This window comes from Neolamprologus multifasciatus, chromosome 6 (assembly GCF_963576455.1).
Source record: "Neolamprologus multifasciatus chromosome 6, fNeoMul1.2, whole genome shotgun sequence".
NCBI classification, from domain to species: domain Eukaryota; kingdom Metazoa; phylum Chordata; class Actinopteri; order Cichliformes; family Cichlidae; genus Neolamprologus; species Neolamprologus multifasciatus.
The window spans coordinates 16481259-16507988 of record NC_140444.1 but is presented as its reverse complement, the minus strand read 5'-3'; the positions used below and the strand labels follow the sequence as shown (position 1 = coordinate 16507988).

Here is a 26730-nt window from a genome sequence, read left to right as displayed (position 1 = left end):
CACTGTTGCTGCAGTGTTGGTGAGCCCGTGTGAATTGTAGTCTCCGTTTCCCACACTTAAGTCTCAGGGATCGGACCTGGTGTGGTCTTCTGTTGCTGTAGCCCATTATCAATGTGTTGCACGTTGAAAGATGCTCTTCTGCTACCTGCTTCAGATGCTTATGCATACCTTTTTAGCAAGAAGTGGTTTGTTGAGTTACTGTTTCCTTCCTATTATTTCAAAATGGTCTAGTCATCCTCCCCTGACTTCTGTAACATCAATGAGGCACTTAACCTCTTAAGCCCCAACGCCCCCTGATACGGGGGGGGGGGGGGGGGGGGGGGGGTGTTATTCCAGATTGTACTTGTTATGCTTCTTTTAACAGATAACTGATTGATGGATGAATTGTGTAACATCAACGTGGTGTACTTATTTACAAAGCAGTGGACAAATGTCCTGTGCTAGTGTACCGTTGATTTATTGTGTAATCAAAGAAACCACAGATGAAAAAGGGACTCTGCTCCCTGGTATTTTGAGTATTGTGAAAGTAATGTTTGTTAAGCAACTATAAAGCCAATATATATTTATTAACCAACCTTTTAGATACAAACTGAGACTTAACAAATCAACACAATCCTGCAGAGAGACGGTACTGTGTCAGAAAGAGCCATGTTAGCTGTGTGTGCCGTTGCTGTCATCTACTTGATGTCTGTGAGCCATGCTGCGCCTCTAGCATGTGAATATTTGCTCCGGCCTTTGAATGAGCTGGACCACCATCATTTGGAGGGCAGATGGGCTATGATTGCTGGCAGCCTGAGTGAACTACCCCTGATTGAGCATTTAAGACTTAGAGACAGTGCTACTGCTAAGTTTTCCAGCGCCAGTGAAACCAACATCGCCTTTAGACGTAGCATGAGTTTAAATAACACATGCTCTTATAAGTCCTTCAACATCTCGCTGGAGGGCAGCACCTTCACCTTTGACAACGGCAGAGTCAACACAACCTTCATCCAGACATCCTGTGACGACTGCATACTACTGAGCTTCGATGTAAAATCGGGGACCCGGCGACATTTTTACCTATACAGCAGGAGGAGACAGTTGGAGCAAAGGGAGATCGAGGAGTTCAGAGCTCAGGTGGAGTGTGTGAACATGCCTCCGCCTGTTGTGATGGATCCCACCAAAGAGCTTTGTCCTGAAGAGAAAACAGCTAAAGATGCTAGAAAAGCAGAGGAAAAGAAGTACTGAAAGACAATGTTATAATAGCTTGGTAAAATGAAACTGTCACTGATGGAAACCATCTCATTAATATCCGTTTTCTTCAACCAGTCTGTAACTAGAAGTATATTCATTTTTAAGCCTCTGTCTTCAAAGAAAACTTTTTCTTGCAACGTCTTAAGCTTTTAATTTAAGCTTCGTGACAACAGGAACCGTGCTGCTAATATTCTGCAATAGGAGAAAACAATGACTGAAAACATCACCGAAAATAAGTGCCAACATGGTATCTGTAAAAGCTCATCACAGAATATTTGACAGATTTTTTTTTAAAGTTGCTGCTTTGTAATCAGTAAAACTCTTCAGAGCCTGATTTGTTTCTTCTCTGTATTTACATGAATCAACTGTCGTCTAACACGGTGACGCCGTTACACTCGTACAGATTGTGTTCACAGTCTGTAATGTTACGGCACATTCATAATTTTTTTTTTAAAAATTCAGGGGCTTTTAACTTCAAATACACATAATAACAAAATTACACAACAAACGATGCCAAAACCATCATTATCCCAACCTGATAAAATTAATTATTATGTTAAATTTTTTAATTTTAAGTCATGGTTGTGTTGGCAGCTGTTTGAAATGTGGTTTGGTCTTTCTCTCACCCCAGGCATCTGATTATTTGTATGTTCTTAACACTGAATTTAATTTATGTATGTTCAAATCTTTGTTTTATAAGTCTATTTATATGAATGGATTAATTTTCCTCCAATATTTCATCTTGTTTCTGCAAGCTTGCAAATTCTTACACGATAAAAAGAGAAGGTGAGCTGTTTTGGGACTTTTTCTTTTTTTTCCTTTTCTCTTTTTCTTGCCTTTTTGCCTTCACTTTGATCTTTAATCACAGAAATTGCATAATTTATAACAGAAACCAGAGTTGTGCTCTGAGTAAAAGTGTATGTAACTATACTGACAATCAACCCAAAGAGAGGGTTTAAAAAGAGAAGCGTGTCTCATGAAAATAGTACAAGTATTGTATCTAAATCTTTGCATTTTATAAAATAAATGCATTAAAAACGCCCTGAAGTTCCCCACAATGTACAAACCCTAGAACAGCCGAGTCACAGTTGACCCAACAGTGAACCAAATGCTGCATCACATGTAATGCAAGAGAGAGGCGAGCACTGTTAATATTAGACAGTCCCAGAACTCTCATTTCACAATCACAAAATAAACAGACACACAAAAGAAAAGGACTCTGCTCTTCAGAGCTTGCAAAAAAAAAAAAAAAAAACACTGGATGAAAACCCCCTGAGCTGCGTTCCCAGGCTCATTTTCAGTCTGATGCTAACTTGTGACAGTTAATATCTGAACACTGCCAACATAAAGAGGGCCACATATCACACATAAGACATGTTTGCTGTTTATAGCATCCTCTTCATCTGCTGGAAGTCTGCGAGCTATGCAGCTCCTTCTGCCTGTGAAAACTTGCTCCATCCTTTGGAACAACTGGATTTTCACCATTTGGAGGGCAGCTGGGCCTTGGTTGCAGGAAGCGTGAGTGATCCGGCGCACCTGGAAAGCCTCAAGAGCAGAGACAGTGCCAGGATTATTTTTGCCGGTAACAATGACACCTCCAAAATATCCTTCACGCGCGTTTTCAGTTCTCACGGCAGCTGTCAATACATGCATTCTAATATCACACTACAAGGCAGCAGCTTCACCTTTGAACAGCTAAACATCACTGTGACGGCCCTCAATACATCTTGTTCAGACTGTGCAGTGATGCGTTTTGACAAGTCAAAGCAAGTCCAGCGTTTCTACCTGTTCAGCAGGAGGAGGGAGGTGGGACAAACGGAGATGGAGGAGTTTAAGGCCCAGGCGGCATGTCTGAACATTACTGCACCATTCGTGATGGATCCTTCCAAGGAACTTTGCCCTGCAAAGATATCCGGCAATCCAGAAGGTCAAAATGCCTAAGACACTCTGGCTTTTGACATATTGTGACAAAGAGCTGAATGAATACAAATGTGGACATAATGTGCAAAAACTAAATTGTGCAGATTTTCTGTATATTTCTTGTTGCTTGGACACGAATCCTTAAATCACCCTTCAGACTGCAAACACATGACTGACTGGATTACTTTAGGTAGAGGGTTTTATGATTTCATTGGTTGCCATTGAAAACAGCGTAAAACATCCTAAGATTAGAAAGACAAAGTGTAAGAAAATGGATTGCATCACTCTGTGCTCTTGAATAATATTATAAATGTTAATGTCTCAATATTTTTCAATTACTTCCTCAAAAGAAAACGTAACCAACCATCAAACAACTGAAATGATGTGCAGTGGGAATTGTCCATTTAAAAGCACATGTTTGAACTTGATTTGCTCATTCTGTAAAAATAATGAACCACTTAAATAAAATTTAAAAAACAACTCTGTGAAATCTGGCCTAATATTTGCATTTGCTAAATGATTTTTAAGTGTCTTTTATTTGGCTTTTGTTGGTCTCATTATGATGTGTCTGGCTCTATTTATTTAAATGGCACAGAGACGCAACTATGGAAAACACATTGTGGAGAAAACTCGGATTTCTTTAATCCCTGAATGTCTGCCAACACTTTCCAAATCCACATCCTCTCACAGTTCAAGTTTACTTAGGGAAGAGTAACGAAATACAGCTGTCGAAACTGTATTTTAAAGCATATTACCAATAAATACTTTTTTATTTACACAAGTATATAAATGAAACTTTGAATAACTGTTATTTTTCAAACCACACATTTTATACCCTTTTGGCTATATACATATATACATGTATATAATTTTATACTGTGACAAGCCTTTGGCAATATTTGTTATTTCAGGACAACCAACAGATTTTTTTAATCAAGACACAGCAATGACAAAACAACAGAGGGGCTTTTGTGTTATCCTCGTCTTTATCTTTAATGTATGAGTCCATGAGTGGGCTGATGTTTTTTTTTTTTTTAAAGGAAATTTCATAAAATAAAAGAGGACTCTGCTCTCTTACATTTCCAGTATTATGTCACTTGCGGTTAATTATAAACTAAGACAGGCTTTTTTTAGCAGCACTGTTGGTCGCATACAAGATTGAAACTCAAGTCTGTGACCACTAAAGGTGTCTACAAAGATAACCATGCTTGCTGCGTGTGCCGTCATTCTCCTGTGGTTGATGCCTGTGAGCTATTCGACTCTTCTCACCTGCGAAGAATTTGTCAGGCCTTTAAATGACCTGGATCCTCGTCATCTGGAGGGCAGATGGGCTCTACTTGCAGGCAGTTTCAGCGACCCAGCACACCTGAAGTTCTTCAAACTCAGAGACAGCAGCAGCATTCACTTCTCAAATACTAATGTCACCTCGAACGTTTTCTATACACCCAGCGTTTATTACGGTGGAGAGTGTCATCATAAGACTCATAGCGTCTCACTGGACGGCAGCACGTTGAACTTTGATGAAAGAGAGCAGGTGAACCTCACCCTGACCTTCCTCTTCACATCCTGTTCAGACTGCCTGGTGATGCGATTTGACAATGAGTCAAAGAAAATAGAGCGCTTGCTTCTGTTCAGCAAGAGAAGGGCGGCCGAGCCAGAAGAGCTGGAGGAATACAGAGTTCAGGCGAGGTGCCTGAATCTGCTTCCACCTGCTGTGATGGACCCTACCAAGGAGCTTTGTCAAGACCAGAGCGCTCAGACTGAACGTGAACAACAAGCTTGAGACGACATCAATTTGTGGATAAATAATTGTTGAAAATCTGCATAAATCGCCAAAGCAGTTTTTGATATCTTTAATTAGTTATCCTATTTTTGTTCTCAAATTTGAGATTGTCAAGATAAAATTGATGATGCACTGTATGAATATGTTTTTAAATGTCTCTTTATCGGTGTTTCTGTATGGCATTAAAGTGAAACTCTTTAAACTGCAAACAGGTTCAAGTTTTACAGTAAAAATCAGCATTTTCAATCATTTAATTTCTATGGTGATGTTTTTATTTCTTAATGTTTTTAAATTTCGATTGGAAGACAAAATCATTTGTAGATTTAATTTAATTAAACACAAAATATAACCTGCAGTAACAGTTTTGTACTGATAATCAGACAAATTAAATCTGAATAAAACACAGACATTATGTTTTTTCTCCTATTTTCCCCTTTTAATAGGCCTTTATAAATGATGTAGGGCTAATTGTTGGATTTTAAAATAATTATAAAGTCTACTTTCTGAGAGCCAAAAAGATACAAAAACAATGCATAACAGATACATTTTATAAAAATACAATAATAAATTAGGTAAAATGTCAATTTTAATCTCTTACCCAGTTTTAGAGTTTCCTTTTTTCTAAAAGTTAAAGTTTTATTTAACTGTCTTGTACTCTGTACAAAAGCGTTTGGCCATATTAACAGTGGGGTTGGTCTGTGCCTCTTGGTTTCTGTCCATAAAAGTATGGTTGGATGTGTTTGGTGTGGAAGAATGTGTGTGGTGCACAAATAACTCTTAAATCAAACCCCTAACCAACAACACTGTCTGGATTTTCTGCTCTTCTAGATGAACTGGCAAAAAAAATTCCAAACTCCAAAATCTTATAGGAGGCCATCTTGGTAAAGAGGAAGTAGTTTAGCTGCATTTAGCTGTAATGTGCAGGTGGCCCAGTATTTTTGCATATATAGTGTATATCAACAGCATGGCGGTACCGTGCTGCAGAACCTTTTAAGGACTTTTGTTCTCCTCTTGCTTGATGGGCTTGCTCGGGTGCTCCAATTTCTTCCCACAATGCAAAAACATCCATGTGAGGTGAATATGTGATTCTAAATTAGCTTTAGGCACGGATATGAATTAGATGAAGCTTTTAGTAAGACTACAAAAAGTGCTTAATTAATGCCAGTCCATTTCCAGTAGCACGAAAAAATAATGTTAATAATATAAAATATAAAGTAAATTAATGGGTACCCACTGTCCTTTTTGAAGGAATATTATGTTATATGAAGGTACAAAAAGTTTCCAGAGGTTCAAAGATTGGTGTCCATAGTTTATAATAATTATACATCATCAAGGATATAAGATTAGTAAGAGGAGACTGGCAAGGTGTTACTTTATTACGTTACTTTATTTTCTGGAAGTCTATGTTCATTTATCCATTTGTAACTCCAACCCTTCTGAGAAAACCCACAGTTGCTGCGCCTCCACCCAAGATTCCAAGAACACATGAAAATTATTTACTTTGTCAATCTGTAGCTGTACTTACTTAAATCCAGGATAAACAAGGCAGTGTGACGGGACATGGCAGTGCAAATATTGATCAAACTGAAAAAAAAAAAACAGTGGCATTATTAGTAAAGCTAAAAATTAAGGGCAACAATAAAACAGTTCAATGAGAAATTGTCACCTAAAAGTATCATTTCTGCACACACAGACATGTTTCCTCTGTTTTCCACCACTCTGTTTGATGTCTGTGAGATGACAAGTGCTATTATCTGTCTTACAGTTTCACAGCAGAAAGTAGCACTTCTGTCTCTGATTTAGACTGGTACTTCAGTTTGACCTAGTCCTTCCCCTACACAGCCTGTCAAGACTGTTGATTTGCTCTATCCTGGGGAGGGAAAAACTTGACTTAATGCTATTTTGTCAAATGTAGTATTTTTGCATTTGCAAGATAAAAAATGTTCTTTTGCTCCTCATAATTCTGCTACTATAACAGAAACCCCACTCCTAAATCACTCTTTGGACTGTTTATTTAGTTTGTTTGACTACCCTTTTGTACTTTCTTCTAATAATGCTGACGTATCCCAAATAAAAGAAGAAATTAGTTTAAAAAGTCAGTTTTAAGGTCATATATAAAAACATGTCAGGACTTGCAGCCTTCACTGGTGCCTTCTTGCATGCAAGGTGGACTATAACAATATTTCAAGAGTATTTATTTGTTTTTTATCCTCTGACCCTCTAAAGGATAAGCAGCTATAACTAGTGATACTTGACTCTCTTGACAAGAAGAGGTTTACCTTGCTTGTCTCTTCAGAAAGTTTAAACTTTTATCAGTTGTTTGTTGTTGTTTTTTTGTTTTTTTTGAATGCCCATCATTTTCCAGAGTCTTTTAAGCTGCTCACAGAGATTCACACATATTATACAAAACACTCTAAGGACCTTCAACTTCCATCTTGTTGGACTTCATTTAATCATACACATTGACAGACAGACATCAATCTCTTTGAAACAATCTACTTGCATCACTACAATCAACATTTCACAATTTCTTCTTTTCAATAAGTTCACAGGTTATTGCTGGTAAAACAACATATGTGACGTAACAGTGAACGCATCTTGGATGAAGACATATGGACAGATGATGGATGCTCACCATAGTATAACCTCAGTAATTGCTTGCTCTATTTTTTTTTTTTTTACTAATTTAAATATAGGCTTTGTTCAACAGTTGTTATTTAGATTGGCGGTATTGAGAGCTTCATAGTATGGTGACCCTGAGAGGCCAAATGGACTGCAACTTAAGAAAACACCATCAATAAGAAAAACGCTGCAAAAGCACACAAAACACAACGGAAATAGGGGAAAAAAAGAAAGAAAAAAAAAGGAAATAGGAAAAAACTGATTTCCAAAAGCACAAAGGAAGTGTTTCTGGGGAGACAATAACCCGACGGACCAGTTGCAGGAACCCAAAACATGGTAGGTGTGTTTGATCATGATTCATATAATACTGATGACGGATTTTTAGGCTAATGGTTAGGCTAGCACACTTACCTCTCATCTTTTCTTTCCCCACAAAACTGATGGATCCTCCACTTCTTTTAAGTGTCTCCCAGCGCAATTCTTAGCATATTTTGGTTCCTGTAACTGATTCCCTAAAACATTTCTGTTTTCTTTTTTCCTATTTCCGTTGTCGTTTTTCCTATTTCCGTTGTGTTTTGTGTGCTTTTGCAGCGTTTTTCTTATTGCTGGTGTTTTCTTGCAGTCCATTTGGCCTCTCAGGGCCACCGTACTAACCTCCACGGCACAGTATAATCTCCATCGCCTTTCAAAAAAAAAAAAAAAAACTAAACTAAACTAAACTATGTAAATATGAAGCAGTAGTATAGCTCAGCATGAAAAAACAGAAGAAACCCACTAGCTAGCATAGCTCTGTTTAGTAGCTTAATAAGGAACTGTGCAAACCAGAGTAATAAATAACTTAGTTTGTTAATTAAATCTGTACAAAAAAATGATATGTTTTAAAAAATAAGTGTTTAAATTGGGATTATGTGGCTGGGGTTTTGTTTCTACCCAACTAACAAAGACTCTATATATTAATCCCTGCTAATAAGTAATCAGATCATTCCAACTTCATTCAAACTGTTGCTGTTTTTAAAGTTGCATTGCAGATTCAACCAAGTAGAAATATAATAAGCTCGAGAAGAGCTGTTATGTGGATTTGTAACCTTTGGACAGAGTTAAGCTAACTGGTCCCTGCCTCTTAAGCTAAGCTAAGCTAACAGGCTACAAGTTGAAGTAAGCATGTCAAACTATTACAAACTAGTTTAATAATCATAGTTATTTTCATGTCAGATGTATTTACTTAGGCTCTATAAGTATAGTGTTGAGGTATTTCTACTTTACCTAACTTTTGTCAAATGGTATTTTATGCTTGTACTTAAAAAATATACTTGTACATTTTGGGGCTATTGAATTAACATTGTATTTGTATATTTATCTGACTTTTGGTAATTTCTTCTTCTTCTTAAGTTTTAACGTCAAAAACATTTTAACATCATGAAGATCTGAGAATCCCTCACATACTGCATGGTTAAGACTGAACCAGTGACAAAAACGTGACGTATTACATCAGCATATTAGAGTCTCTAATGACCTCTGCTGAAAAAAAAAGTTAAATCTACTTCATGTGTTTGAATAATCTTTGAAGGAGCTTTTTAACTTTGATTTAGAAAAGACAACGGAAATAAGACAGGAAAGCTGGGAGAAAGAGCAGGGGAAGGCATGCAGTAAATAGCCTCAGGCAGATTTAAAACCAGGTCTCTGCAATAGCCTTATGGCTATCGATCGTCTGCCCAATCTGTTCAGCTACACTGAAACCATCTGATTTTTAACCAAACTTTTTGTGTGGCAATATGTAATATTTCTAAAAAATAGAAAGAAAAATTGATTTGATCACATGCAAGTCACAGACATGAGCAGAGGATATAATATTTAACTTTGTCGGTAACAATTTGTGCCTCTTGCACTACTGTCAAATTAATGAAGTGATCACCAACGTCAGTACTTCCTACAGTACATCCTGTTAATAAACATCTTCTCCATCTGGTGCATTTGTTCATTCATTAGCATGGTGCAATAATTAAAACACTGTTCATCACAATAATCTAGTTAATAATGAATGTAAGACAACAACCACCAAGAAGAATGGTAAATGGCCTGTATTTGTATAGCGCTTTTACTAGTCCCGCCTAGGGACCCCAAAGCGCTTTACACGTCCAGTCATCCACCCATTCACTCTCACATTCACTTGATGTGTGGGAGCCAGGCAGCTCCTCCAGTCTGTGAAAGATTGGTTCACCCTCTGGATCAGCTGGTTCCTCATCATTTTGAGGGCAGCTGGGCTCTAGTCGCAGGCAGTCTCAATCACTCACCATCTATGGAGGCTCTGAGACGTCGAGACAGCATCACGATGTACTTCTCCAACTCCAGCAAAGCTTCAACATTGTCTTATACCCAGATCAACCGCTTTGGTGATCAATGCCAATACCTGCAGTACAACATCTCAGCTGAAGGCAGCACTTTTACATTTGATGTGCAGAGTCGTTTCAGCCTCAGCATGTATTTCCTCCACACGTCCTGCCCAGACTGTGTGGTAATGAGGTGGCTTGTGAAGTCAAGCAGGAGGATTTCTACGGACTTGTACCTGCTGAGCAGAAGGAGAGAGGTGGAGCAGAAAGAGCTGGAAGAGTTCAGAGCTCAGCTGAAGTGTTATCAATTGCCTGAGCCTGTTGTGATGGATCCTACCAAGGAGCTTTGTCCAGAGCAGCCTGAGAACCAACCAACAGCAGCAGCAGCTCCTCAGGCTGAGGAGACAGTGGCTCAAAAGGCATAAAGGACACTGGCACATTATACTCAGTTACTCAGGGAATTACTCTTACAGTGTTAGTAAGTGCTTCTTACAGACTGGATGTTTTTAACTTAATCAAAAGTTATACTTTAAACAACAGTTATATTTTTCATTGGAGGGAGATGTTTCGAGTAGATTAAATATTTGTTTTATTATGGACACCTTGGTTTTTGCATTTATTGCCTATTAACTCTCAATTAAAGCTTTTGTAAGAATATATCTTGCTCCTTTTAGATTTCTAAAGGTAAAGTGATTTAGAGCATCTAGAGGGTATACTAGTGTGTTGTCAAGATTGCAAAGTGCTAAAACAAGCTTGTCACTTCATGTTCTTTCATGAAAGGTTAAACTGATGCACAATTAAATTCCCTATTGCTGAATCCAGTAACCTCAGAGTTTTTGTACGTACAGTACAATATGACCTTATTTGGTCTGGAAAAAAATCTTTTAAAACATCACCACCTAGTGTGGAAACCTGTGCTAAACTGACCTATGACTAGGGACAGGAATTGATGCACTTTTACTGATACAGTACCAATGTTATTGTTTCTGCCACTGATTAGAATCAATACTGCATATTGATCTGGTTCTTTATTGATTGCCTTACCAATTCTGACCCCGTTTTGTTTCAGGAGAGAAGTACACCTACATAGGTTTTTAGCATCTATAGCATTGCTTTATCACCTAAAATTCCCAAACAGAATAATGCCCAGTGCTAACTGTAGCATTAATTTCTCCATCAGCATCTAAAATAGGGAAACTGAGAGAATGATTGCATGACATTTGTTTGCATTTAAGCAAACCGATAAAGAAACGGTTCCCAGTGTTAGTCTGCTTGCCTATCGGTCCTGCTTATCGGTGCACTTGTGCTACAATTAGCTGATTTCAGTTCATGTCCCAGAGCAGTCCGTAGCATGGATATGGGCAGTACTTTTATTTTTATTGCACAGATCAGAGTGCGATGATAAAGTGAAAACCAGAATACAAACATGTGCATTATCCTCCTAACACAACTTCAGCTCTTTGCAAGCATCTGCACAGATAGCATGCTAACGCTAAGCCAGCCAAGAATCCAGAGCAATAATAAAGCTCAGTGAATGCTGACCCCAGCCTAGCAGCCACACCCTGAACTTCAGTAGGTGACAAACGCAGCGATGAGCATCATGGAATGATAAAGATTAGTTTTAGTAGGATCTTTACCTTGAGGCCACTCTTGTTGTGATTTGGCATTATATAAACTGAATGAAATGTATGTCTATTTATTCATAAGGCTAACCAAGCCTACTCTTGCTAGCTAATAGCTTAACAGTATTGTCTTAAATGCGATCCAACTCCAATCCAGTCCAATAGGATTATTACTACATATTTTCAAATCCATGACAGCAGAGTAAGCCTGGAGCATGTGTTTGAGCAGACTCTCATGCATATTTGTCCACGTATTAGTGATTGTGGGTGAATGAAATGCAAATGTGGGCGTGCACAATTGTTGGACTGATGGTGTTGGTGTGCACAAACGAGGAGAGCCGGGCTCTGAGGCATTGTGAGAGCCGAGAGCAGACAGAGTCCTGTTCTGCTGATTACACATCAGTGAATTGAAGCAAGACAAGTGTGTATTACACAGGAATCTATCATTTGGAGGGCATCTTCAAGACAGGTATGTGCAACAGGTATGTGTAGCTGTATATTCAGTTCGTTCTTGTTGAGTAGGAAACTGCTCTAAATACATACATGAAATATTTTCTAGGGTAAGTAATTACCACTGGGAAAAAACAAACAAGCGTAGTACAGACGTTTGGAGCAGCTGAGCCTATTGGGATCAATTTCTCAAATATGACACTTATGCCTGGAAAATGTTAAAAGAACATAGTCAGCAACTATTAGACAGCAACAACACTAGGGATGAATTTGGCTGCATTTATTCAAATTCATTTCAATTTTTTTGTCTAAAGTCGTTAGATCTTAAACAGTTTTAGGACACTGCTGACCACGAAAAGGAGGTTTATTTGTTTGAGCTGACACAGATGTTTTTTTCCAATGATGATAATGATTATTCTGTTCTTTTGATAATGCAAGAGCCTTTGTGGATATAATGAACAAAACATAAGTCTGTTATGTAATTAAGTTTAATCTGCAACCTTACCTTTGGTTAAATTCTGCCAGATTCCTCTGAAAATAAAAAAAGAATCCAATAATCAATTGTCAGAGTTTATGCTTAGAGTAGTTAGATTACATCAACGTGCCCCAGAATGAATGAGCAGCTTGTTTTACTACCGTAGCGTTGGAGGCTGATCGTATTAGTTGTTCAAGCTTTCTGGTATTCAGCTGGAGTTTTAACAAAATCAGTGGACGTTGGCGGTGCATAAAACTATTTAAGCTGTGTTTTGCAACAAAGTTTAAACCATTATAACAAATTGCTTTCTCGCTGTGGCAAAATGTTCCTTTTCATGCTCAATTTCACAATGAAGCTTAGTGTTGGGAACTCTCCGTTAGTAAGCGATTTATTATTCTGACTTTATGAATTTCACGAGTCTCTGTCAGTTATTCCATAACAAAGGTGGTAGAGTCATGTGTGCAGGTGACAGCTGAGCCTGTGTTTCTGTGTCTGATCAGTTAAAAAGCAGCATGCATAAACTGAGTTAATGACTGAGGTTATTGCTCATTTAGGCACAGTAATAACGCCGTGGGAATGCCAGTTACCCAAATCTCACTGCCCCCTCATTACAAAACACCCGGTCTAACGTCAGCCAGGGTACATTTCATAATGGGCACTGAATAGGGCATTCAGTGAACACGCTAATAAGCTGCTTATTAAACTGGTATAGGAAACAAAACAAATAATGTTCTGGCTTGAAATCTTTTTACATTTCGGAAACAAGAAATAAACCTTGAGTTAGTATGTGTGTCTTAGCTGGAAGCTGATAATAATGTTAGCCCAGATACATCAAACGCAGCTGGAGATTGGCTTCCCAAACCAGTTTCTGTCTTATCTCTCATATCTCACTGTTTCCTCTCCCTGATCTCATCCTAATTTACCCGCACTAGGCTACATTGTTCTGCTGTTGCATCCTCATGTTCAGCCAGTATGCCACAGCAATCCCCATTCTTCCCACCGTGTCATGCTGTCACTCTTTATAATCTGTACACGAAGGGGGTGTACCTCATTTGTCCGTCTGTCCCAGTTCATCAAAGACCATTGATCCCCAGTGCTGTGGTCTACATTCCCCTAATGATCAGTCACAGTTGGAGTCCAGCCTTGTCAGAATGGCTTAGAAGTGTGTGTGTGTGTGTGTGTGTGTGTGTGTGTGTGTGTGTGTGTGTGTGTGTGTGTGTGAGAGAGAGAGAGAGAGAGGGAAAGAAATAAAGACAGAAAGAAAGAAAGAAAGAAAGAAAGAAAGAAAGAAAGAAAGAAAGAAAGAAAAAGAAAAAGCAATAATACTGATTCAGGGCAAGCTTGAAATACAGGAGTGTGTATTAAAGAAAAAGAGATATTGGATGAGTTGGACTCCACTTTAGTCAGTATATCCTGCAGACAATCCTATTGTCTGCATGTGTGTGTGTGTGTGTGTGTGTGTGTGTGTGTGTGTGTGTGTGTGTGTGTGTGTGTGTGTGTGTGTGTGTGTGTGTGTGTGTGTGTTACTGAGCCATTTCCCAGCCTGTAAGCTGATTAAAGAAAAGGTGTGCTCAGCAGAAAACTTTAGTTAGGCTCTGCACATGGAGCAGAGTAGTTGCCACCTTACAGCCAAAGTCAGGCACAGCTTTATAAACCCCCTGCGTGTCATATAATAACATAAGCGCACTAAAGCTGCCGTTAAAGAGAGAGCAAAGGAATGCAGTACACTTTAACTGGATTTGCAGTGCTCTAATCCAACACAGTTATTTAAGCATATACAGAAGACAGTAACAAATTAAAAGAGATACTGGTCCGCCATGCGCCCCAGAACAGCTTTAGTGATCTTTGCTCAGATGTCTGGATTCATACAATAAAAACTTCCAGTGGACATAAATGATATAAAGATGGTCTTCATTTATTATTCGTTGTGCAAAACTATAAATCTGAGAGCAGATGTATGGGCTCAAATTGTGATCATAAATATTTTGTACTTGTAAATCAGGATTTGTATGTGTAAAAAGAATTTGTGTGTGTGTAAAAAAGATTTGTGTGTGGACATAGCCAAAAAATCTGTGAGAAAGTCTGCACTCAAGTTTCAAGTTACAAGTACGAATTTTGACCCGATTTTTCTTCCTTTGAACTGATTGGTCAATGTCATGTCAATCACAAATGTAACTATCCAATCAGAGAACAGATGGGTTTGGCTGTCGGAGGGGTGCTTTTTTGAACTGCAGGTCCTTGAAGGGAATAAATGTCCTTTTACATGCCAGCCCAGCGTTTTCCTTCATCACCACGAAGGAAAACAGTCTGTGGTGGTCTGAGTTTTGTGATTTTTGTGTCACAGGTTTACCTGCTTAATACAGGGACCTCCTGAACCTTTTCAACAGCGCTGCGAACCTCCGGGGGGCAGTGTTGTGGAAATGACAGTCTTCACTAGTGGGGATACTTACAAAGCTTTCCTTTGTTATGAATTAGCATACATGTTTTTATTGAACATTTGAAGAACCAGCAAAAAAACCAGAGACTCTTGTAGAGGACAAAAAGTCAGAGATAGAAATGACAAGGAGCAGGTGCATTTAGTACAGGTAGAGCTGCTGCAGAGCTGCAGCCAGTAGGGTTGCCAACTCCCTGAGAAATAAATAAGGGACACCTCGTGGCCAGGGCCGGGCGACCCAGTTGTCTTCACCCTTCCCAGTGTGGTGAATTTTTTAGCCCTTTTTTTTTTGTGTGTGAAATAATTTTTTTAACCATTTGACTTGAATTTGATTTAAGTAGATGCGTATTCTTTGTGATATCAACACATGGGAAACAAAAATCATTTAGCCATTTATTTTTAGCTCAAAATGACAACATTAACACAATAAAACAGGTCTCTTTCTTAAACAGAAACCTGTCATGCTTAACTTTTGAGAATAAAAGTAAATCTTTCTTTAAAAGAACTCTGTCCTGCTTAACTTAAAATTATATAAATTAATAGAAAACAATAGAAAGAAAAATATTCTTGTAACAGTGCACATTTAGTGCATTTATTGCAATTGGCTTCAGTAGAGGCATTATTTCAGCTTTTGCTCCCGTTTGTAAACCCACTTGTTCCCATGATTACGCATCATAACTCATCATCATTATTCATCTTTGTATTACTTTTATGTATTACTCATCTATTTGTTGTAATCATATATCCTTGCAGTTGTTTATTACACAAAATAAATTATATTATCACACTTCTGGCCACATAGCGCTGATATTCACTGCACATGCCCATTTTAACCTTAACCAGAGGTTAAGGTTAAAATGGTTAAAATGGTTAAGGTTTAAAAACAAACAAACCAGTGTTTACATACCATATCTGCTTCTGCCGTGGTCTGGTGGACAAAAATTGGTTAAGGGTTCCCCGAGCTTTCACGCCCCTCATGTTCTTCATGTGCCCACCATTAGAAGCATGCCTATGGAAAAAGTGCGCCGGCACACAGTGCAATGCGCTTTATAGGTGTTGGTGCACTTTTCCAGCCAGGTGTTTTCCTTTTCCCATTCTTCCCTGTACTTTTGCAGCCTTTTTTTCTTTCTCTGAGAGGAACAAACATTGCTGGTCTAATGCTGGGCTTACACTGTGCAATTTGTGGCCCATTTTGAGCTGATTTTTGAGTCGTGCGACCGATTTGGTGATCGGCCGGATTTTGGCCTTCATCGTGCATCGTGTAGTATACGTGGGGTAACGAGAAGCGATTAACACCTCACGACCAGCTCCCGATCATTAATCGCTCGTGAGGGTGTCACCGCAGCCGCTCACACTGCTCACGCGCAAACACGTAAACGTCGGTGAAAAAGACGGAGCAGCACGGCTGTGCAGCGTGTGATCTGGACACAAGCGATGGAGGCACAACTTGTAGAACTTTGGAAAGCTCATCCGAGCCTTTTCGATGTGGCATCACCAAATTATCACGACCACAACAACCGTGAAAATAGTTGGATTTACATTGCTGCTCAATCACAGCTGCCTGATCATGTTTGTCATTAGTAATTTAGCAAAGTTGATGGCGGTGTGTGTCTGTGTGAGTGAAAGACAGAGAGGGAGAGCGAGCGACAGATTTTCTGTTATAACCTTCATTTTATGGAGGCACAGTGTGACTCAGGTCGCATCAGAGCATCGGGCGGTATAGTGTGAGACCCTGCATCGTGACCTACGAACTTATAACCCATGCGAGCCAATCGTGCAGTTTGAAAATCGCACAGTGTTTGCCCAGCTTCAGGTGTACTGTCGTCTGAGACTTGCACCGCAGTGTCGGCGTTTGTTTCCCTGTTGGCCATGCTTTTTGTTGTGGTCATCTGTTGTCTTCCGGTATTTTCTCCGCAAGCGACCTTTCCTCAACCAATGAGATGAGCGGTAATCTGAATTGTCATACTCAAATTGTCATAAGTGTGCTGTCAGCTCATTGGTCACAAAGCAGGAGAGGGGCTGGGAATTATGTTTTTAAACAAAGCGTTAATTACATTAAAACTTATAGACTACTTTTGATTCTCACTGTATTACGGGACAAAGTGCGTCCCTTTTCAGCTCAATACGGGACGTGTACTTTTGTTTCTAAATACAGGACGATTCCGTTTTTTAAGGGACGGTTGGCAACCCTAGCAGCCAGCGCAACAACTTCTGGATCCTTGGCTTTTAGTTAGCAGTTAGCATTAGCAGCACATGCTGCGTCTGATGTGAAAGGACCGTTATGCTGCGCACTGTGACTCACAGCAGTGGTCCTGGGTCAGCCCTGACGTTGTGTTAAACTAATCCTAAACTAATAATGGTATTTCTAACCACTGATATACCACAACTTTATCATTTCAACATCTGTTGAAAGTTAGGGGACCTAGCTTCTATCGGATATTTATATAGAGATCCTCCAGCTTCAAACTGTACCCTTCAAGCAGTGTTGCCAACTCCTCAGTAAGGAAAATCGCTATTGGTTGTCCTAAAAGTCGCTAGAAGTCGCTAAATGACGTCATCACCTAATTTGCATAATTGGTCATGCTAATGTTATTGTAACCTACGCTGCTGGAGAGAGAAATAACATCGTGGACGAGACATAAAGTGAGCAAAAAACGTCCTAAATGCATTTAGAATTTATTTAAAACTACAAATTAAATTTCTTTTAGCAATTATTGTTTTTTGTAATGTCACAATTCCAACCCTGCTCCTTTACCCGGGCTTGGACCGGCAAAAGTGACCCGAAATAGGCACTCTGGTGGAGTTACTTTGTGTGTGTGTGTGTGTTTATAAGTAGTTTTAAACCTGATCCACAAAACAGCATAAGAGTAAAAGAAGAACTGACTGCGTTACAGCACCTGCTGCTTGTTGAGAGTAAAAGCGATATGCGCTTTCACGTCTTTTTTTAGCGACTTTTTTTAGTAAAAAGTTGCTAGGGGGTCTGAAAACTCGCTAAATATAGCGACAAAGTAGCTAAGTTGGCAACACTGCCTTCAAGGACTCGCAGTTCAAAAAAGTGCCCCTCCGACAGCCAAACCCATCTGTTCTCTGATTGGATAGTTAAATTTGTGATTGACATGACATTGACCAATCAGATGAAAGGAAGAAAAATCGGGTCAAAATTCGTACTTGTAACTTGAAACTTGAGTGCAGAGTTTCTCACGTAGTTTTTTGGCTAAGTCCACACACAAATCTTTTTTACACACACACAAATTCTTTTTACACACACAAATCTTTTTTACACACACACAAATTCGTTTTACACACACAAATCTTTTTTACACACACACAAATAATTTTTACACATACAAATCCTGATTTACAAGTACAAAACTGATTTACAAGTACAAAATATTTATGACCACAATTTGAGCCCATACAGATGAGTGCAATGAGTTCTGAGGACTGCAGCGTCCTCTGATTCATCCTCATTTTCATACTCATATGGCCTGTTTTTAGATGTCATCACTTCAAGTATATTCCATTTTTCCTTTCATTTGTTTCCCACTTGCATAATAATGAACATATATTTATTTTTTAAAAAACCCTTTATACCATTATTTTTTAAAATCTCTGAGAGCTGAAAGGGAAACAGAAGCTGACATTATCTTTTAAAAACAACAAATCCTGCTATGCAAATGCCAAGTGTCCTAACATGTTTTTTCCCTCTTAACAATTATTTAAAAATGTTCTTTCTTGTCTGTTCGCTGTAGTATTTCAACAGAGATTGAAAGAGTTATGAAAATACAAATGAAAACATGTCAGTATAGCCCTCAACGTTTCCCACAGTGAAAATAGACAATGATTCATTGCAGCAGTAAAATGAACGAGTTGTTTGAAATGCTCTAAAATATTAGTGTATAAAATAAACAATGCTAAACAATGTTAATCACTCTGCCATTCCCCTCTCCTCCATCTGTGCTCTTTTGCTTTCATTCAGACTGACTGGCTGGAGGCCAAACAACCTGACTGCTCCAAACACTTCTACATCAGCAGACCTGTCACCATGGCAACAAGAGCCACGGCCTGGCAGGAGCAGTGCCCTGTCAACTTACTTGACGAGTCGGTCAATGAGTCTTGGGCGAGGGGTGACAACTTCCCTCTGAAAGGCTTAAAGGCCCCCAAGGCAGAACCGGAGGAGGATATAGACATCCTGGAGCCTGATGCTCAGGTCAATACTCAGTGGGAGAAAGAGACTATCTCAAAAATCAAAACAGCTGATGCGACTAAAATGGAAAATGAAGAAGCTGCGAGAATAAGGGAGACAGAGGAAGCAGTGATGGGATCAGAGCAAGTTCCTAAAAACCTATCGGGAGGACTAAAGACTCAAGAGGAACCTGAAGTTGAGTTATGCGAGGAAGTTTTCCCGCCTACACCTTCCTTGGGTGCCTTATCAGCAGGAGTAAACTGTGACAAAGAGGGCTTTTCCAGCCCTGAGGGTGAGGTGGCAGAGTGTATCAGTGATGTTGATGTCATTTCAGACCCAACAGAAGACATTACTTCTTTGGATAGCCAGAATAGTCAAGAATGGTTAAAGGCATCTCAGATGACTAAACCAGCTGATCAGAAGACATATAAACCATCTGTAACAGATGTAATAAGTACCGGTATAGTGGAAAATAATGTGTTACGACCTGCTCACCCTTCTCCCTCTGGCATTAACATTACAGATGACGCGCATACTGTGAGTTCCCCTCCTTTTGCAGATGAAAGTGAGGAAGAAGAGGAAGTGGGCATTGCTATTATGGAACTGAACACATTAAATATCAACAGCAAGTCTTTCCAACCTTTACATTTAGCTTCCACTAATCAAGAGTCAGACTCAGCTTTCCATGCAAAACCCTCAGATAAACACCAGGAGGGGCTGTTGTTAAAGAACCAACGTGAACCTGCCCTCAGAGGTGTAAACCAGGAAGCAGGACAACAGGTGCCTGGCCAGGGATCTCCACCTTTGTCGACCGTTGCCATGGAGCCGTCCAATCCAGGTGGGGCTGCTTCTGCTACAGGCTTTGCTTGCGTTGTTGCTGTGAGAGAAAGGCACAGCAGGGCGGGGGAAAGAACAGAGGGAGAAAATGAGCAAACAGGTGGGGAGGAAGGGCAGAAAGAGAGCGGACTTAAAAGGAACAAGCCAGCTGGGCAGCAACACAGCGGGGGACTGTTAAGATATTCACAAACAGTCCAAATACAAGAGCCGGAGATAGAAAAATATAGCTGTGGTGTGTCTCTGAAGCACAGCAACCACACCAGGATGGAGAATGACTCATGTGACGATAGCCAGAGTGACAGTGGAGTATCAGCTGATTTCTCCCCGTCCAACACTTTGGAGAGCTCTCCATCAACTGTATCCAGAGAGACTCCCATTGAGAGGGAGATCCGAAGGTCTATAGAGCGGGAACATAGCCTGAGAAGATCCAGAGGGCTTCCAAATCTACACATCACTCCAGAGTATGTAGAGGTTCCCTTAAGAAAAACTGTTCTTTCCAATTCAGTAGCTGTGAAGACTGAGTGGTGTCAGGACAAAGATAGAGAGTTTGCTGGCAAAAAGATGCTGTATGAAATTCAAACGGAGACCCAGAGGGAGCAGGATCTGGTCAAGCTTGGGAAAATTCCAGGTTTTTATGATAAAGGCACAGTCCGACAAATAAGGGAGAAGAAACAGATCTATGAGACCTTTCAGACACCCAGTGACTCAACTTTTACAGCCTCAACCAGTCGCAGGGCCCCATCGGTTTCTTCTGTAAGCAATGGTTCAACTCCCAAGAAGCAGGAAGACATCTCATCACAGGTGTCCACCACAGAAGACACACGTGTCGAGAAGAGACACAGTTTGGATGTTCTTAGCCCGACACAGACCCCAAACTCTCCCATAGGATGGAGTGTAACCAAAAACAGTCTTCAAGGACCGGGTATCTCACAGGGGACAAGTCGGCAAGTCATAATCTTAGAGAACAACCTGAAGAACACAACACAGAAGAAACACCAAGACAAATTAGAGGGTATTACTGTTGTCGACTCTGGAAGTCCTTACATCTTATTGTCACAGAAAGGAGGGAATGAAAAAGTAACAGAAAAAAGACAAGAAAAGGAGGAGGTGGAGGATTTAGTACCCAAGGAGAACCCCTTTTTCAAGCTGCGCTCTTCAAATAATTTAGTGAAAGTGAAGGAGGATATCCAGGAGGCCCAGAAGAGGGAGAAGGAGCTTCGCAAGCAGAGGATTAGTCTGTATGGGGGCAGTGGTGGTGTTGGTGGTACACAAGGACAAGGAGGGGGAGAAAGAGAGGGAGGAAGGCCAGTCAGCATGGAGTTAAAGAGTCCTGTGCTGTCATTAAACGGACTGACCGTTGCTGACGCACCTGGGTCATCATCCAAAGGAGAAACTGGACCCTCAGCAGGTTAGTGTAGGCCTGTGTTGGTCTCTGGGTGAGCATGTGTGTAAGGGTGTAATTGATGCTGTTTGTGCCCGCCAGCTCACATAGGCTGGTGTGTGTGTATGACTGGTTGAGCGTGGGTGTGTGTGTCATTTTTATATCCGCGGCTAGATGATGAAAACCCCCTGAAACAGCTCAGTGAGCACATTATTTCATTTTCCTTATGGTCAGTGCAAAACCTCAAAACAGCTTTCGAATCTACTGTTAGCTATTATGAGCAATAACTTTGCACTGGAGCCCATAAGCTGGCCAGCCAGAAAATAAAATTCTGTAACTCAACAAAAAATGTAGCACCTAACCTGTCATATTAATTGTGAAAAGCTGAGGCAGGGAAAAACCTGCCTCATATTTCAACGCTATTGTGTCAGGGAAGAAAGGAGCTGGCTGAAAGAGTCCAATCTGGGAATTAAGTCCGAAATCAGCATTCAAAAAGTGGATATAATTTGATACAGAGTTTGTGCATGTGTGTGCGTGTGTGTAGACTATTGCTGCCTATAGTGTATCTCTGGGAAATTTTCTTTGCCTGTATTATACAGTAGTGATTTCCAGGTGGGGTACTTGCTATTGTGTCAGCAATCCAGGGATCTTTATATGCTTGGTTTAAATAGTCAGCTAAGAAAATGGGCTAAATAGTTTAAATAATAAGTTAGTGAGCTTAAATAAAGGGAGAAAAACAACTGCTAAATAGCCAAGTTAACTACAGATAAATAGCTGAAATCAATACAGTTACAATAAAGGTGAAACATATATTTATATGTTTATAGATATTTATATTTTTATATTATTTTTAAAGATATGGGTTTCAGTAGAGAGTTTAGTTTTGAGCTATATATATGTCTGTAACATACATCTATACTATTAGATTGGTGGATATTCATATTAAACACAGTTTGAGTTAGTAATGTTAGCTTATAGCTTTAGCTAAGATGAAAGCTAAGGTTAGCTTAAAGCTTTTCCACCTGAGCCAAAATTTCAGGCTCCTCTGAACGCTTGATTTCAAACTTCTGTTTTTCCTTCTCCAGCTCTGCATGATGTTAAAAACAGGATACTGTTATATGGTCATTTCAAAACCAGCCCTGGCAGTGAGCATCGCCCTGCTAACAGAAGGCTCAAACCTTCTGTTGGGGCAAAGATTAAGATAGAGAATAAGGATTATTTTGAACTGTGAATGACACAAAGCTACTCCAGCAGAGTCCAAGAATAAAAATATGAATAACACAAGTAGAGATTTATAAAAACAGTGCTAAATAATTCAAATTACAAACATTTGATGCATTTTGAAAGAGTGCTTGGTTGTGATACATCAGAAAAAAAAGGGAGGCTGGGAGGCTTTGCTCTACAGTATGTTTCAGTGTGTCTTTTTGTCTGTGTTGCCATGAAGGCTGATTTGTGATTACGTCAGAATGAATGAGTTAAAACATTGTTGGTTTAACAATGAGTGACATAAACTGACCAGGGTGTGCCCACAAAGCACGCCAGACAGTAACTGAAGGTCATGCAAAGTGCAGCTGCATATTGCTTTACACATCAGGCTTTATTGCCCTTCTGTTTCTTAATTACCGCTGCCTGCTTTTAGCTTCTGTTTCTCCACGTTCATGTACAGATTTCTTTCCGTCTGTTCCCTGTGCAATCCTCTGTCTCTTCTCATTTCTCTCTGCTGCCTCACGATGTTCAATCTTAATTTGATTCAGTGTTCACACTGCGGTGCTCAAACAACATCACAGGGGCACTTCTCCCTCCCTGCTGTTCTTTCTTCATCTGCTTTTCTCTTCTCTTCCAGCACGCCTGTCAGTCAGCAAGTCATTTGTGTGGCCCCCGGTCCAGGCTGAAGACGAGAAGATTAACCGGCCAGAGGTATGTCAGTGTTACAGCTCATCCGTCACACTATTGATTTGAGTTTGTATAAATTTTACCATGTGGTACTTAATAAAACTTCGCAGTGAGTTTTATTAAGTACTTTCGACTCTAAATTTTAACGTGCCAACCTCACCCGTCTAGTACACTTGGCATAGGACATGAAAATGTAGGCAAATCGCCAACCTGAGTCTCCCTGGAATGCAGACAAGAAGATATCAGGTTCCAAAATAATGATGCTTTGTTAGCTCTACATTTGACTTGCAATGTCGCATTAAGATGAGCTTTCAGGCAGGTGATTTAAAGGAATATCCAACATAGAGCGTTCTTGTACGATGCTGGTCAACAGAGTGCCACGAGACCAGTGTCAGTGGATTTTGGAATTTATTGCACAAGAATTAAAGTCATAAAATGTCCTAATGGTCTCAGCTACAACATGTCCAATCAGGAAATAAATTAAGATATCTTTAAACAAATTTTTATTGATTAGCTGTGATCATTTCCATCAGAGAGGCTAAATGGAGTCAAATAAATCCAGCAAAATTCCTCCCACAGCTTAACAGCTTCCCCTTTTCCCCATTTTCCTTTAATTTGTCACGCATCTGTCGGTTTAAAACTGCTCTGGACTGTAATGTGTCAAATGGAGAAAGTCTTGTGGGAGGATGTCAGCATCTCTTTTGCACCAAATATGGGACGCAAATATCTGATAACATGCTGAACACACAGTGAGGCTCTTATCTTTATAGATAAGGGATGAAGGCAAACAGCCCTGAGACTGAGAGAGAGCAAGAGAGAGAGGGAAGGAACGTGTCTGTAGAGTGTGTGCATGTGCGCACACTTGAGCAGGCAAAGAGGAAAGTCAATTGACAATCCCACTGATTTGTGTTACCTTCCTTGTGGGTCTTGCATCTCTTTGATACTCTAGTATCTCTGATTAAAGCGGAGTGCTGCTTTGTGGCTTGAGCTGTTTAATTCAGTTTGGCATTGATGTGCTGGGGTTTAGCTGCATGGTTCAGTTTGACATTAGCAGCGTTTTGCCCTCTTTCCTCTCACTTCCTCATAGCCCCTCCCTCTCTTTCTCTCTCTGCTGGTTGATTATCTGTGCACAGACCTAGTTCCTGATTAAAGTTCAGGGATACATGAAGCATTGCAGGGCAAATTGGCCTCACTTGTTGACTTAGTCATACAGAACATGGCCTTGGATCACAGTCGCATTAACCTCCCTTTGACTTACAGAGCTAATGATGCTCATCCAAAGATATGTCCTCAAGAGGAAGCAAATTCATCCCTTTCTTTTCTTTTTGCTCCCCCCATGTTGGCTTTTTGGTCTCCCACTCCAACATACTTTTGAATTCTCTTTCTTTTTCTGCTCCTTCTCTCCCAACTTACTGCCTGCCTCTTCTTTTACCATGCAATCACCACTTACTCCTGTTCACTTTTTGTTCTCCTTTTCATTCAGCTCCCCCAGAGTCCTCGTACCCCTAGACAGAAGTCTCCTCTAGTGCTGCGCTGGGAATCAGGTCTGATCAATGGACACAACAAGGACTGAGACTGAGAAAGGTCTCTTTACAGAGACCTGCAGACGGGAATAAGGAACAACGATGAAGAGGAAGAAGGAGGGAACGTGGAGTGAGAAAGAGGTCAGGGATTGAGGCTAGAAAAGGGGTCGGGAGTATTGGGAGCAAGGAACATGATTTGTGGTGGACTAAAAAAACCCCGGAAGAGTCCTTCAGCAAAGAAGAGATGTGAATGGAGAGCGTGGGGCACCTATAAGTAGATAAGCTCTTGGCCTGCTTCAGGTGCTGAAAACCCTTAAGACTAATGAATGTAAAAAGACAATAAAAATAAAAATAATATGTGGGAGAAAAGAAGAATTTAGGAGATTTTCAAACAATCAGGAACTCCTTCATCTGTGGATTTCTTATGTTTTGAAAAAACAATGTGTCATCAAGAGTCTTATGTGCTTAACAATATCTACATAGAGGAAATAATTTAGTTTATCACACATGTAAACACATTATGCAATCTGATACAACAGCCATGTAATAAACCTTTGCCTAAATCTTTGCCTAGCTCAGTCTCCTGACTTTTTATTGTCTCTGTCAGAATGTTGTTGGGTTTTTTTTATTGAACTCTTTGGCCATTTTGAAGATTGCAGTTAGAGACCAGTGATATTTGATTGCATTATAAAATGATTACTTCAGCAATATATTTGCAATGACCAATCTTGAGCTAATCTACATGGCCACTCTACTGGGAACTCAGGATTTACTGGAATTTTTTTGCTGAGAACAGAATTTTCCAGTTCTACCATGGTCATCCAATACCCTTCAGAACACTGGAGCTTAATCATTCTCTCGACCCTTGACGAGTTCAAAGTACTGATAAAATATTATGTAACCGAAGAGTGCAAACTGCTATTCTGAATTTAGATTTCAGGTCAAGTTGTACCTCCTTGGTTTTAATGTGCTCAAGTTTTCTGTTTTTATGGGATTGATTTTAATTTCCTTTTTATCTTTTTTAATTGAATCCTTGATTGAAAATATGCAAGTGATATAAATTAGCACCTCTCAGTGATAATTTGCAACAGGTTTATAGTATTTGATTACATACCCAGGGGGTTCCTAGTAAATTGCTAACTAAAACATTTAGTGTGCATAGACCAGTGATCTGCGTCAGAGGTGGACTGAAACAATAAGTCTACCTGGACCCCAGGCCCCACTGTGCTTGCAAACCAACAGAGTGCTAATTTCAACACTATGTTGTGTTTTGAATGGGGCTGTTGTAATATCAGAATGTCATTTTGTGATTATTGTGTCCCGGTTTGACTTTAATGATATTATTGTCATTGTCCTTTATCATCTCATGGCACTGAAGATACAAGTGAAGGGACATGTAGCCTGGGTCTGAATCCCAGCTGTCAAATCTCACAGTTATTGTCAATACAGGTATACAGCGACAACCTTGGTGCTTTGTTCACTCTTTACATAGGATAAAAGTCATTCAGTTTACAAAAGCAAATATTTGGCACTAACAAACCTCAACACTGAGTTATTAAGGTATGCTGAGCCCTTAATGAGCCTTTAAACACTCAGAAATACATCAAACAGAGCACGTACTACACAGATGTAAGTCCAGACATCAGAAATTTTAAGGCCAAAATTACCCTTAGGCCACAGGTAAAAATATCTACGACATTCCTCCAGCAATCTATTTTATTGCACCAAATATCTCACTCTTGCATATTATTTTTCTTGTTACTATTCATGAATAAGTAGTGGAAGCTGAATTCAAGGGCAAAAAAGTAGAAAGTTGTGAGTTTGTGAGCTGAATTATGACATGAAACTCATTCACTGATGAGAGAACAGTGGAAAGAAAAATACTCAAATACATGCTCAAATACAGGTTTTCATTGTTCTACATGTGCATGTAAATTAGTCTGTATTTCATACAAAACTTGTTCAAATTAAAGGGATTAACTGGTAAAGTGTCACGGTTAGCTGCAGTTTTAAGAATTTACCTGTATTATAGGAATGCTTGGAC

At 39.7% G+C, this 26730-nt stretch overlaps 2 protein-coding genes across 3 annotated transcripts; both read left to right on the top strand.

The window, feature by feature from the left end:
- Positions 1-9614: 9614 nt before the first annotated feature.
- LOC146516731 (uncharacterized) lies at positions 9615-11126 on the top strand. The gene has a single exon (XM_085162900.1). It carries the CDS (start codon positions 9630-9632, stop codon positions 10308-10310), a length of 681 nt encoding a protein of 226 aa, XP_085019026.1. The 5' UTR covers positions 9615-9629; the 3' UTR covers positions 10311-11126.
- Positions 11127-11239: 113 nt separating this feature from the next.
- On the top strand, positions 11240-26714 carry misp3 (MISP family member 3). Of its 2 annotated transcripts, none has more exons than XM_085162851.1 (4): positions 11240-11976; positions 18846-21297; positions 23114-23187; positions 24647-26714. In XM_085162851.1, exons 2-4 carry the CDS (start codon positions 18912-18914, stop codon positions 24734-24736), a joined length of 2550 nt encoding a protein of 849 aa, XP_085018977.1. In that variant the 5' UTR covers positions 11240-11976; positions 18846-18911; the 3' UTR covers positions 24737-26714. The 2 variants fall into 2 exon arrangements, with proteins under 2 accessions (XP_085018977.1, XP_085018978.1); XM_085162852.1 differs by having other exon boundaries at positions 11240-11989.
- The last annotated feature ends 16 nt before the right edge of the window (positions 26715-26730 follow it).

What these genes read in the sequence shown, in the direction of transcription:
- LOC146516731 (XM_085162900.1), top strand. Translation starts at nt 9,630, where the DNA reads ATGGCCTGTATTTGTATAGCGCTTTTACTAGTCCCGCCTAGGGACCCC.
- misp3 (XM_085162851.1), top strand. Translation starts at nt 18,912, where the DNA reads ATGGCAACAAGAGCCACGGCCTGGCAGGAGCAGTGCCCTGTCAACTTA. An exon ending in AGAAACTGGACCCTCAGCAG is followed by an intron (nt 21,298 to 23,113) that starts GTTAGTGTAGGC and finishes CTTCTCTTCCAG; the next exon opens with CACGCCTGTCAGTCAGCAAG. An exon ending in AGAAGATTAACCGGCCAGAG is followed by an intron (nt 23,188 to 24,646) that starts GTATGTCAGTGT and finishes CTTTTCATTCAG; the next exon opens with CTCCCCCAGAGTCCTCGTAC.